The sequence below is a fragment of the Drosophila melanogaster genome, chromosome 3R (genome assembly GCF_000001215.4).
Source record: "Drosophila melanogaster chromosome 3R".
In the NCBI taxonomy this organism is placed as follows: Eukaryota; Metazoa; Arthropoda; class Insecta; order Diptera; family Drosophilidae; genus Drosophila; species Drosophila melanogaster.
The window spans coordinates 28,807,914-28,819,907 of record NT_033777.3 but is presented as its reverse complement, the minus strand read 5'-3'; the positions used below and the strand labels follow the sequence as shown (position 1 = coordinate 28,819,907).

Here is an 11,994-nt window from a genome sequence, read left to right as displayed (position 1 = left end):
ACTATGAAATTGTATCATCGTAATTTCAGAATATATTGAATTGCAATAAGTGCTTTGGATGAAAAATACTTCAAGTTAATCATCGTACGGCGAAGCAAAAAGAATCGATTCCATTAATTTACAGAGTATTGTGCCAAAAAAGGATATTTTAAGTCCAGATGATTATCTACCATTGATGAATCTACCATTGTTCAACTTTCTTAATTCTTGATTGTTCAGTTGTAAAAAGAAATCGGTTACAAGCAGCACGGCGTTGCACCCCTGGTTTCAGAATAAACACAAGAAAGGCCACGGGGAAATTGCATCGCGGTGCCTGTGAAATCGCGAGAAGGCACACACCCATACACTCCTCTAGGTTTTCCGATCCACTTAAGAGATCCCAGAGCCCACACGATGGAGCGGTACTTGAGCCGCCGCGAAAGTGGCTTCCACATCCACCGGAGCGACGACAACTCCCTGATGCGGCGGATTTACAGCTCGATGAACATGTTTAATAGCTACCACGCCAACTGCTGGCCCACGGATGCGGGACGCACTGGGGCCATCTTCAACCTGGAGTTCAATGCCGATGGGAACGTTGTCGTGGCCGCCACGGAGAGGAAGTGCGTCCTCGTCTTCGATGCCATCACACAGAAGGAGATCTTTAAGGTACCGGACGCCCACACAGATAGTGTCAATTGCATCAAGTAAGTGTAGAAGTTGCCTTCGAGGAGGTTCGTTGCTAATCCTCGCTCCAGATTTTTTGACGAGCGCCTCTTCGCCACTGGTTCAGATGACTTTACTGTGGCACTGTGGGACCTGCGGAACATGAAGCAGAAGTTGCGCGTCCTCCACGGCCACTCCAACTGGGTGAAGAACATCGAGTACTCCTCCAAGGACAAGTTGCTCGTAAGCTCCGGCTTCGATGGCAGCATCTTCACTTGGGACATCAATTCGCAGACTGAACAGGGCCTTATCTCGCAGCGCGTATTTCATGCCAGTGGACTGATGCGCTGCAGGATTTCGCCCACGGGCGATAAGCTGGTTCTCTGCACAAGCGGTGGATACATTATGATTATCCATCACCTTGACCTCACCACGCTCCACAAAGATCTGTGCGGATTCAGGGTAAGAAAGTTTGTAAATATCGCTGTGATTTTCAGTTTGGTTCAAGATTTTAAGTTTCGTCCAGATATATGAAATGGTTACATATGTAGATAGATGGTCAACTAATAAGCCCGTTTGATTTTCCAGCCCGGTATCTACCGACTTATGCAGTTGGGCGAACAGTATATCCCGCAGGCCGCAAAGTACGATCATGTGTTCTCCAAGCGTCAAAAGAAGAACCGCGTGGAGCTGGTCACCGACTTTCCGGAGAACAACGACGCCGAGATGATCATGGCATTGCAGATTCACCCGCACTGTTGCTGCATGCTGACGAGGAACGTCAGCTGCGACGAGCAGAGCGAGTGGACCTGCATCCACGACATCAACGAGGAGCCGGTGCGCAGCGAGGATGAGCAGGACGAGGTGGAGCCACAGCCCAAGAGAAAGCGAGTGTCCACCACACTAGCCAGCCGCAGCTCGTTGAATGAATCCCAGGACCAGGATACGGTTGGCCTTACTCCCAGACAGGCACGGAGACCGTTGCGGGTCAGCAGTGTACAAGTATTCCAACTGGATAACTCTGGAGCAGGGCGTGGCGCCTCTGACAACCCTTCAGTCTTGACACGCTCGGATTCCTTCATACCGGACATCTGGGCGGCGGAGGTCACAGTCCAGGAGCGGGCCATCCGACAGAACCGTGCACGCGTCTCCAATAACCATGTCAGCGGCTATAACTTTGTGTACGCCATCAGCAGCGGAGTGCTTCCGCTAAGACAATTGGGGGCAAATAGTCTGATGGGCAGCAGCACCAGTCCTCGCCCCCTGACCACCCCGCCGCCCACAGAAAGCAACCAGAGCAGCAGCAGTAGCTCCAGTAGCAGTAGCTCCAGCAGCAGCTCCAGCTCCAGCAACAATAGCGACACCACAGTCCGCTTAGAGATCGGAAACAGGCTGCGTCTGCGATCATTCAATAGTCCTGTGACAACGCCAACGTTCAAGGAAAACGGTCATTCAATACTGGTGAATGCCAAGAAACTGCTTTACTATGCCGCCGAGACCAACACCAAACCGGGCTTCATCAAGGAACCTGGATTCTCCGCGGACGGTCGGGTTGTCTGCTCGCCGTACGGCAATGGGGTAAGACTCTTTGGTTACAGTGAGGACTGCTGCGACTATCCGAAATGTCAGGCGTTTGAGGAGGTGAAAAGCAAACCGCGGAAACTGGTTGAGCTAGCCAAGATCACCGAACACCAGGACGTCGTTCTGTGCGCCAAGTTTAGCCCCAGGGAACCGCTCCTTGTAACCGGATGCAACGGGGGCGAGGTGACCTGGTATCGACCCAACCTGTAGACTTCAGTTGAGCCGGGCGAAGAGCGCGCTCACTGTCAATCTGTATATTTAATTTTCTATTTAGGCATAATTCGACTTATTTCAAGCATATATTGGCTAAATACAAGCAACGCGATTATGGTGGACCGATAAAAAGCTGGTATATTTTATTTTTCGCAATGGTGGGGTTATTTTGTGGGCTCAAATAGGGGTTGATAAAAAATTACAATTAGATGTGTACAACTTAACAGAGCAGCAAGGCAAAACTAAACAAGCCGTAGCGTCTTAGAGCTACAGGTGGCGGAGTGGGTTACATCTAGGCAGCGAACTTAATAGTAGTTGCCATAACCGCTCCACTGGCCGTAGTTGTAGCCGCTACCACCACTGTTGGCGCTGGCCCCACCGGAACCGTAGCCCCACTGATTGTAGTAAGAGTCGTAGGACGCCTGTTGTGGCGTCTGTGAGGGATAGGCTGCTGCGGTATTCTGCTGACCATAGTATGGATTTGCTGCTCCATAGTTGTAGCCTGCGACTGCTGCGGCCGAGCCACCATTGTTGTAAGCTGCCGCCGCGGATCCTGTGGGGACAGGACCTTCTTTGCTGCTTGATGAGTTTTTGCGACTAGGACTGCCATCACTATTGGAATGTCCATGATTAATGAATGAGTGTGGATACATCTTCATGGATTTCTTACCTTTTCTTTTGCGCTTCCTTGGCTTTAGTGAGTGCCTGCTGCAGAGCGCGCTGTGCGTCTTGTAGACCCCTGGCCGTGCTGCCGAAATCCTCAAGGAACTCCACTTTGCGCTGGGCAAACAAAACCTTCTGATCGGGTTCGATGTCCGCACGAGCCATGAACTTATCCATAATTTCGACTACCTCCTGCTCATCGACTTTTGGGCGCTGTAGGCACAAATCGATCATTTGCAGGGCCACACGAGTGTTGGCTGGATCACGTTCCAGCGCCTGCTGCAGGGCGGCCAAGCCGGCGTCGAGATCATGACAGATTTTATTGAGGAAACGGGCATACTTGATGGCCAGACTGCCGGCAATGCCCTTGTTCTTTGTACTCTCTATATAGTGCTTGTACAGCTCGCGACACTTGTCCAGTGCTCCTCGACGCCTTTCCACGTTGATACGACGATAGGAAAGCTGCAGGAGATTGGGGCAGCGCTGATCGATACGCTGCAAAATTTCAGCGGCGTCGTCAAAGTTCATCTGGCATTCCTCGAAGGCGGCCCACATCAGGTGCAGACTCGGTTTGTCCGGATGATGGATGCGACAGGCGCGGCGGTAAACATCACGTACCAGATCCACAACTCCGCTCTGATCCTCCAAAGACTCTAAATAACGAAGCATCTTCAGCCAGAACTCGTCATACAAAGCACAGGCGATTAGGCACCTTTCGAACAAAACCAGGACTCGCTCGCGATCACCCTTTTCGATCTCGAAATCCAAGTAGTCCTTCCAATTCTTGAGCTGTGCCCTCTCGAGTGGCTTCACATGGAAATAAGGCCGCTTGATGCCCTCCTCGAAGGACCAGCGGGCTGTCACTGCGCTAACGGTCAACTTGTGGACTTTGCGCCGCGCCGAGATAGCCCTGTCCCTAATGCTGACCACCTCTTCGTCATTCAGAGTGCTAAGATCACTGAAATCGATCTGCATTGCCGGCTTTGAAGCTGCATGCGATGACTCGCTTTCGGTGGTCAGATCGGTAGTACTATCTGATTCATCGACTTGAGTTTCACTTGTATCTTTTGGCGACTTACCAACACCGCCCCCGACAGTTTCTCGCTTCTCCTTGTCCTTGTCTTTGTCCTTATCCTTGTCCTTCTCACGTTCTCGCTCCTTTGAGTCTTTGTCCTTGGAGCTGCTGCTGCTGTCCCGGCGATGCTTCGACGAGGACTTGGAGGACTTGCTCTGCTGACGTTCGTGGAAGTCTTTGCGCAGACGGATCACCTCCTCGTTTGCAAGTGTGATAGTTACATCATGCTGATTGATCAAATCTTGGAAACTGAAATGTGCATGTACATTATTCGCATGTTTCACAAAACCAATTTGAGTGGAACTCACTTGTCGAAGTGACCATTATAGCCCTGTGTCGGTATGGCCAGAAGTCTATCGTAGATCTGGACCACACGGTGGTACCGCTTTGACTCGTTCTCCCAACGAATGTAGGCATCCCAGAGTTTGTCCGATCGAAATTCCAGGCCGCACGCCTTCACTGCCCTTTCATACTGGGAGCGGACGAATGTTTCATCATCTCCGTGATTGGACTTAACGTGCATTAGGTAGTGGATCCACAGATCCACGGACAGCGGAATCGCCTCCAGTCCGCGCTCAAACACCTAGGATTTGGTCATTTCGTATGTTCGGTACAAGTTTTGATTTTTTCATTTATTGTTGATTGATCGCAGAAGAGAAATATAAAAATATATTCGTGGTTTATAGTAAGATTTCAAGAGTTAAGTGCTCAGATACTTAAGGTTATCGTTTTGATGTGAATGGTGTTCGGGCTTAAAAGCTAACTTAGCGACTTAACAAGTACACGGAATACATAACACACAGGTTGTAGTTGATTTCTTTTTTGGCACTCGATTTACAACAAAATTCACAAAGAGACTTAAAAATTTCATTTAAACGCCATTTGTACTTACGACTGTACGAGATGCGATCTCACTATTTATATCGTGTTGAAGAAGGATGGAGGTAACGTAACTGAAGAGGTAACTGGTGATACAAACGTACGAAGATCAGAAAGTAGACGGATCGTACTTCGAGTAGACGAACCAGTCGCTTTCGGGTTCAGGTCGGTCTGGGGTTCGAGGGTCAACAGAGTTGAGCTAGTCTGTGCTGAGTTACAGCGTGATTTGTGCGACACAGGAGTGGCTTATGCTTAAACGGTCCAATTAGTGTCGTGAAGATTAAGGACAATATCTCAGGGGCTAAGATCGCCAAAAAAAAAGTGCTAAGGTGTAGGGAGTACGGAGTGGTAAATAAGGTCGACGTCCGGTCTCGAAATTATGAATTTGGTGTAACTAAGGTTACAAAACAGAAACTACTTTAAAGAAACGTAAACAAATTTGGAGGCAATCTCTATACGCGACCCATTAAGTCCATTTACTTAGCTTAGCCTTTGAAACAAATTGCCAAGCTCCCCCATAAAGCTTTCACCATCTAAAAAAATTAAATCCGTACCCTTTTTAGATTCATCTCCCGTAAAAAGTATTTAGCAGACACGAACCCTATGAGAAAACACGATCCTAAGTGGATGCTGCACTAGTCTCATGGCAAGTTTGGTTTTGTCTTCTCAATTTGGTGTATTTTGGTAGATGTTGCATTTATTGAATGTAGTATTTTTATTAGGTCATAATAAATTGCATTTAACAACAAATATATGAATATCAATTGTAATCGTAATTGTAAGCGTAGTACAAGAAATTGCGAAAGATATTTATTTGCACGACCAAATGTAAGTGGGGTACTCACCTTATAGCAGTTTGCCTTGATGCCCTTGCGCTTCTCGTAGTCGGCATACTTGCGCCAATATCCGTAGCAGTAAGGATAGTGGGACAGGAATGTGTCGTAGGCCTCGCGCGCCGCCTCCGCATCAGACTGTTGAGAAAGAAGAAAATTGCTTATTTAAAGTTCAAGATATGCGGCGTTCGGCTAAATAACCACCTCATTGTCAACATATTGCAGCAAGTACGTCCAGCCGGTGAAGTCGGTGGAGTCTTCTTTGACAGCTCTCCAGTACTTATCTAGGTCCGGCAGCTTCTTTCGCTCCTTTTCCTTATCCTTATTATTATCTTTGTCCTTATCCTTCTCCTTATCTTTATCGCGCTCCTTTTCCTTCTTTTTCTCCTTGGGCTCCGATTCTGTGGGTTTAAATATTGTGAGTCAAGCTCTACCAACTAATTAGTCATTGGAAGATTAACAATTACCTTCGACCTTGAGTTTTTTCTCTGAGGGCTGTGCGTCGTTGCTCTCAGATGTGGGACTGCCCGGATTATATTGCTCGGAGGATTTATCCTTTGTGCTTGATTCATGACTGCTTGCATCCTTATCTTCGGTGCTCTTAACGCTTTCGTTTTCCGCCTTGCGCTTCAAAGGTGCCTTGGGCTCAGTGGCGGTGTTATTGTTATTACTGGCGGGCAGTTCATCCTCCGAGATTACTTCAGCATCCTCTGGCAATTCAGCCCGCTGCGGTGCTGGAAGCTCTTCATCGGAAACTTCCTCGGCATCATTTATTTCAGGCTTGCTGGGCAGAGGTAGCTCATCCTCGGAGACTATCTCTGTGTTGACAATGGTTGCATTGCTGGTGTCCGCATCGGCCAGATCCTCGGCAATGGCATGTTGTGAGCTGGAGTCCTCAGAGGAATTCATTTTCTCCATCTGCGGCTGCAGGGAGTCTACATTGTACTCAAAGTCCGCCTTCTTGACATTGTCACTCTCGTCATTTCCACCCACGGAGGGCAGGCTGTTGGCATTATCGCCGGCTAAAGAAGCCAGTAGGGTGTCCACGCCAGCCTGACCGCGTGTCTCTTTAATATCATCACTAGTCTCTGAATGCAGCTCCGCCACCGTGCCAAACGGGAAGGAAGAGCTCTTTTCATCAACCCCAGCAGCTTCGGCTGGCAGCATTTCCACGTCATCCTCTATCTGGTGCTGAGTCTCCTCGAATTGGGGCTCCAAAGCAGGTGCCTCCGCAGTGTTTGTCCCTCTAAAGGGCTCCTCCTCTTCCTGAACCATGACCACTTGCTCTTCGGCCTCCTCTTCGTGGTCACTTAGCTGAAAGGATTAAAAGTCGTTAATGAAGGTTCCCGGCATTTCTCAGAGCATTTGTGGATGCTGTGCCTTCAGTTGGCCCTTGCAGGTAATCACTCGCTCCTCCAGGGAGAAGAATCATGTGCGGATGGAACAACGCCACACCCACACTGGAAATTGCAATCGTTTACATCATTGGCTGATGATCTGGAAGAGGCGGTAACTACGTGGGATGAACTGACCTGTACGTTCCGCTTGGATGTGCGCCGGGTGCTTCTGGTTGGCAGCGATGCAGCCGGGGATGCGGCCTTCCGACCAGAACGTGTGCGGCGACCTGGAAAACGTCAATTAACTTTCTTGGTTAATCCATGCGGTTTACATAAACTGTACGCGCGGTGTTGTGGGTTGTTCGCTGCCTCGTGATGTTCACTTTTTTCCAAATGCTTTAATGGGCTGCTCCAGCTAACTGTCAGTGTCAGCTACCGAAATGGGCTAGTAAGGACTGAATTTTTAATCAACGGTCACTAGGTCCGGTCGAAGGAATGCACGTATTTGTAATTTTTCATCAATTTACCTGGACTTTCCATAACAACGTTTTCGCCCTCTGACGCCATATTAACATTGCAACGTGGTATCGATATACATGTCCCGCCAATATCGATATCTCTTTGTTTGGTCAAGACTGACGACTGACTCATAGCTATATTTTGAATATTTTTCAGAGGTTTTTCGAATTTCGATATTTATCATTTTTTAGCATTGATGAATGAATTATATACAATCTATCAAAAAATATAATTTAATAACGAAAATAGCCTAAGTGCTCAGTGTTTTTCCAGTTCGGCGAACTAGTTCATTTTTTGGCGTGCGCATGCAGAACCTATCTCAACATACAAATTCTAGCAGAAATTACATGTTCCAGCTAGAAATATAATTTAAATATTTTATGGTAAGAGGACTTTAAATATCACCATAAATAATTCTTAATGAAAGAAGATAAAATTTGTTTAATGTTACACATATTATAAATTAGTGGGTTATTAAGTTAACATAAAAAACATAAACAAATAACACAATCATTGGGCCTACTTCCTTTAATATTTAGGGTTTGAATGTTCAATGCATAGGATTTTAAAAGCCCAAAAAATTGTTATAGTTTCTATACAACATAATCGTGAATTATATCAAGTAAATACAAACATGTAAATGGAATTGGTAAGTAAAATGTTTCCTTGTCGGACAAGATTTCTTTTTGAGTCAAGAAATCTCTTTAAATGTTATTTAGAATGGTGAATCCAGTCGTGAATTAAATATAGCTAATAACCCGCCTGGCGAGCATCACTCTTAGCGGGACTGCCACTCGTGCGCGTCTTCTAACACTGTTCTCAAAATGGCGACTCGAGAATTGTAAGCGTGACAAAAACAACAAAGCCAAGGCGCATTTCACAATAATTAAATGTTTTTCGATCAATTGCGGCGCGTTTAATACAACGAAAGCGATCGCGATGAGTGAATTGGGGACCCAGTGACCGGGCAACGGCGACCAGTGAACGCAAAGCGTCAGCGGCGCGGCGAACAAAGACAAAATACGGCGAGCGAAAACGCCGACCGCATAACCTGTACGTGTAAGCAAGGCAAGGCGAATGGAAGGCGGCAAGGGCGAGGGCAAGAGAATGAAAGAGGAGGCGCCAAGCAAGAAGTTGCCGCCTAAAATCTACGGCGGCGATGCGGGCACCCCCACGAAGGCGGCCCACGACGAGATACTCAGCTCTCTGCTGCGGATCAACAACTTCGACTCGATATCGAGCATCAAGGACGAGTCGCTGGACATCGATCTGTCGGCGTGCGTGACCATCAGCTCCGCCAGCCTGGTCAATGGTAACAGTCTCTCCTCCACCGACTTTTGGCGCGTTTTGGACGAGAGTGCCCAGAACAACACCGAGCTGAATCTATCCTCGGACGTCTGCCGCGATGACTTGGCTGCCACCAGCTCGTCAACCGTGCCCAGCACTCTGACCAGTGATAACCACTCCAGCTCGGAGTTTAGTGTGACTTTCCTGCGGCCCGAGCCCCCGAATGCTTTCACTAATTCCCCGTTTAAGAAGACTTCGTCCAGCGGCACCTCCACACCCGTAAAGCTATCGCCCGAGCAGCTCCACCAGCAGCATCAGCTCCAAATGCCCCAGTCTCAGCTGCTGCAACGCAAGCCAAAGCTGCCGGCGGCGACGGCGGTGCGTCTGAAGGTCTTTAAGGAGGAGCCGCCCGAGGAGAAGCATCCGCCGGAGCAAGTGGTCACCAAGGTAGAGGTGTGCGAGTCTGAGCTGCTGCCGCCATCGTTTACCATATTCCAGCAGGCCAAATCGGCTGAATCGGTGGCGGATGCGGCTAGCATGCCGCCTCCGGCTGCTTCGGAAACGAAGCCGTTGGAGGTGGACCCGGCACCTCTACACAAGTGTCTCGACTGCAACGGACTGCTGCTGGAGACGCCCGATGAGGTGGCCAAGCATGAGGCGGCCGCTCACAGGCTGAGGCTCACCTATCGTTGCAGCGAGTGCCAGCGGGAATTCGAGTTGTTGGCTGGTTTGAAGAAGCACCTAAAGACGCACCGCACCGAGGGCCGCAAGGACACCTGGAAGAAGTGTCCTGACTGCGGCAAGTGGTAAGTGTTACTGCAAACTAAAAATAGTTATTCCTATTGACCATTTTACTCTAACTTTAGCCTCAAATTGGGAAGCATGTGGATGCATCGGAAGATTCACAGCGATAACAAGAAGTACCAGTGCGACATCTGCGGCCAAAAGTTTGTGCAAAAAATAAACCTCACGCACCACGCACGGATTCACTCATCGGAGAAGCCGTACGAGTGTCCCGAGTGTCAGAAGCGATTCCAGGAGCGCTCACATCTGCAGCGCCACCAGAAGTACCATGCGCAAACGCGTTCCTATCGTTGCGAAAAGTGCGGCAAGATGTACAAAACGGAGCGCTGTCTCAAGGTCCACAACTTGGTGCATCTTGAGCAGCGACCATTCGCGTGCACAGTGTGCGACAAGAGCTTCATCAGCAATTCGAAGCTTAAGCAGCACTCCAACATACACACAGGAATGCGCCCGTTCAAATGCAATTATTGTCCGCGAGACTTCACCAACTTCCCCAATTGGTTGAAGCACACGAGACGCCGACACAAGGTGGACCACAAAACGGGCGAACACCTCGAGAACATTCCCTCCTACTGCTCTAAAAAGTCCACTACAAACAAGGCCCAAAAGGCAGCCGCGGCAGCAGCAGCAGCGGCGGCAGCATCTTCAGCTGTGAATCCCAACGAACTCTCCGCTTCTAGTGAACTTAAAGCCAAGGCTAATCTTACGTCTACTGCTGCACCGGCTCCTGCAAAACAAGCGCGGAAAAAGAAGCAGCCGCAGCAGGCCACTCTTGCTGCATTGGGAATAACTCTACCTGCCGGTACTGCTCTGCAGCAAGTGCATCCTGTGCCGCTGGCGCAACAGCATCAGCAGGAACTTACCACTGTGCTGGTGCCGCTGGCCCCGCCGGCTCCTAAGCAGACCAAAGCCAAGCGAGAACGAAAGCAGCTAGCACCGAAGCAACTGCAGCAAAAACCGCAGCTGCTGCAACAGGGCCAACCCCAGCAGTCCAGCTTAGAGCCCATTCCTGCTGTGCCGCAAATCAAGAAGGAGCCAGTGCAGACTCAGGGTCCGTTCCTTGACTTACACGGTCTTAGTCTGACTTCAGCCGAAGAGCTGATCATGGAGCAGGCCCTGGAGATGGAGGAGTGCGGTCTGTACGATGCTCCTAATGCAAACACTGAAATGGGGACGTCGGACAACGCCATTTCCGATTCGGCCGCTGCCCTGCACTTCCAGATAAAGAATGAATTACCGGACGAGCTGTTGCCAGACGATGACTTCTGTAAGTTTCTAATGAAAATGTCCTGTTTTATGAATTGATTTACCTAGTTATTCGTATAAAATAGTATTCCTTTTAAAAACTTTATATTAATTTAAAATTTTATATTTGTAGTGCCTTGTAAGCCCAGCGACCGACTACCTTGCCCCTCACTGGAGTCCTCGCCGTTTTCGTCACCCGCCTCCATGGAGCTGACCGCTGTCTCATGCGCCTCCAGTGTCGCCATATCGACGAATGCTCTACCAGTGCGATCTGGGAACTACTATCTACCCGCCTTTACGCTGAATGCACACGGAAAGCTTAGTAGTACGGGCAATGGTGTTCAGTCTGTGACCACGAGCTTGGCCCAGACACCCTCTGTGTCCATGGTGAATGTGCCTCTTCTGGTGAGATCCAATCAGATGCTGCCCTCAGTTGACACGCTACTCTTCACCAACCAGACAGGCGGAAGTCGATTCTTTGCGGGGAAATCGGCGACTGCGGCCACGCCGCATCTGACATGATCGGGCGGCGGAATCTGCTGCCTGCCAACATCAACGCCTCAACGATCTCCTGTGTCTTAGTTAAGTTAGCAGTGTCGACCATGTTGCACCAGCGCAATTGGGCGGTCGCGGACCGATGGCAATCGATTAAAAGAATACGGAATTGTTTCCCGTAGGTAATTAAGAGTATGACGCTACATTTGTTTAAGTAATTGACGTAAGCTGATTTCTGCATAGCCCGTAAGTGTAATTGAGTGTACATATAAACGATTATATATAGATACATAATGATAGATCTTTAATTTGTACGCTTCACACCAATAATAAATTTCGTACATATTTTAGTAAACATCCCATCATTTCTTGCAAATTGGAACCGTTCCCTTCTTTGCAAAGGGCGTAATTTAAATAG

At 48.8% G+C, this 11,994-nt stretch overlaps 3 protein-coding genes and 1 non-coding gene across 8 annotated transcripts; 2 read left to right on the top strand and 2 right to left on the bottom strand.

The window, feature by feature from the left end:
• The first annotated feature begins 239 nt into the window (after positions 1-239).
• On the top strand, positions 240-2,566 carry CG1523 (uncharacterized protein). Its single transcript, NM_143378.4, has 3 exons — positions 240-686; positions 738-1,107; positions 1,234-2,566. Exons 1-3 carry the CDS (start codon positions 394-396, stop codon positions 2,434-2,436), a joined length of 1,866 nt encoding a protein of 621 aa, NP_651635.2. The 5' UTR covers positions 240-393; the 3' UTR covers positions 2,437-2,566.
• Positions 2,554-7,806, bottom strand: Prp39 (pre-mRNA processing factor 39). Of its 5 annotated transcripts, none has more exons than NM_176576.3 (8): positions 7,754-7,806; positions 7,422-7,681; positions 6,357-7,203; positions 6,094-6,290; positions 5,902-6,027; positions 4,486-4,760; positions 3,110-4,426; positions 2,554-3,051 (listed from the first exon to the last, which is right to left on the bottom strand). In NM_176576.3, the coding sequence occupies exons 3-8, from the start codon at positions 7,162-7,164 to the stop codon at positions 2,745-2,747; spliced, it is 3,030 nt and encodes a 1,009-aa protein (NP_788753.1). In that variant the 5' UTR covers positions 7,165-7,203; positions 7,422-7,681; positions 7,754-7,806; the 3' UTR covers positions 2,554-2,744. The 5 variants fall into 5 exon arrangements, with proteins under 5 accessions (NP_788753.1, NP_651634.1, NP_733256.2 ...); NM_143377.4 differs by having other exon boundaries at positions 7,422-7,671; NM_170377.3 differs by having other exon boundaries at positions 7,422-7,513.
• Positions 7,267-7,340, bottom strand: snoRNA:291. Its single transcript, NR_002503.1, has one exon. It is a non-coding gene; the product is annotated as a snoRNA:291 (small nucleolar RNA).
• A 764-nt stretch (positions 7,807-8,570) lies between the features above and the next one.
• On the top strand, positions 8,571-11,925 carry wdn (wings down). Its single transcript, NM_057552.4, has 3 exons — positions 8,571-9,838; positions 9,899-11,103; positions 11,215-11,925. Exons 1-3 carry the CDS (start codon positions 8,823-8,825, stop codon positions 11,601-11,603), a joined length of 2,610 nt encoding a protein of 869 aa, NP_476900.1. The 5' UTR covers positions 8,571-8,822; the 3' UTR covers positions 11,604-11,925.
• The last annotated feature ends 69 nt before the right edge of the window (positions 11,926-11,994 follow it).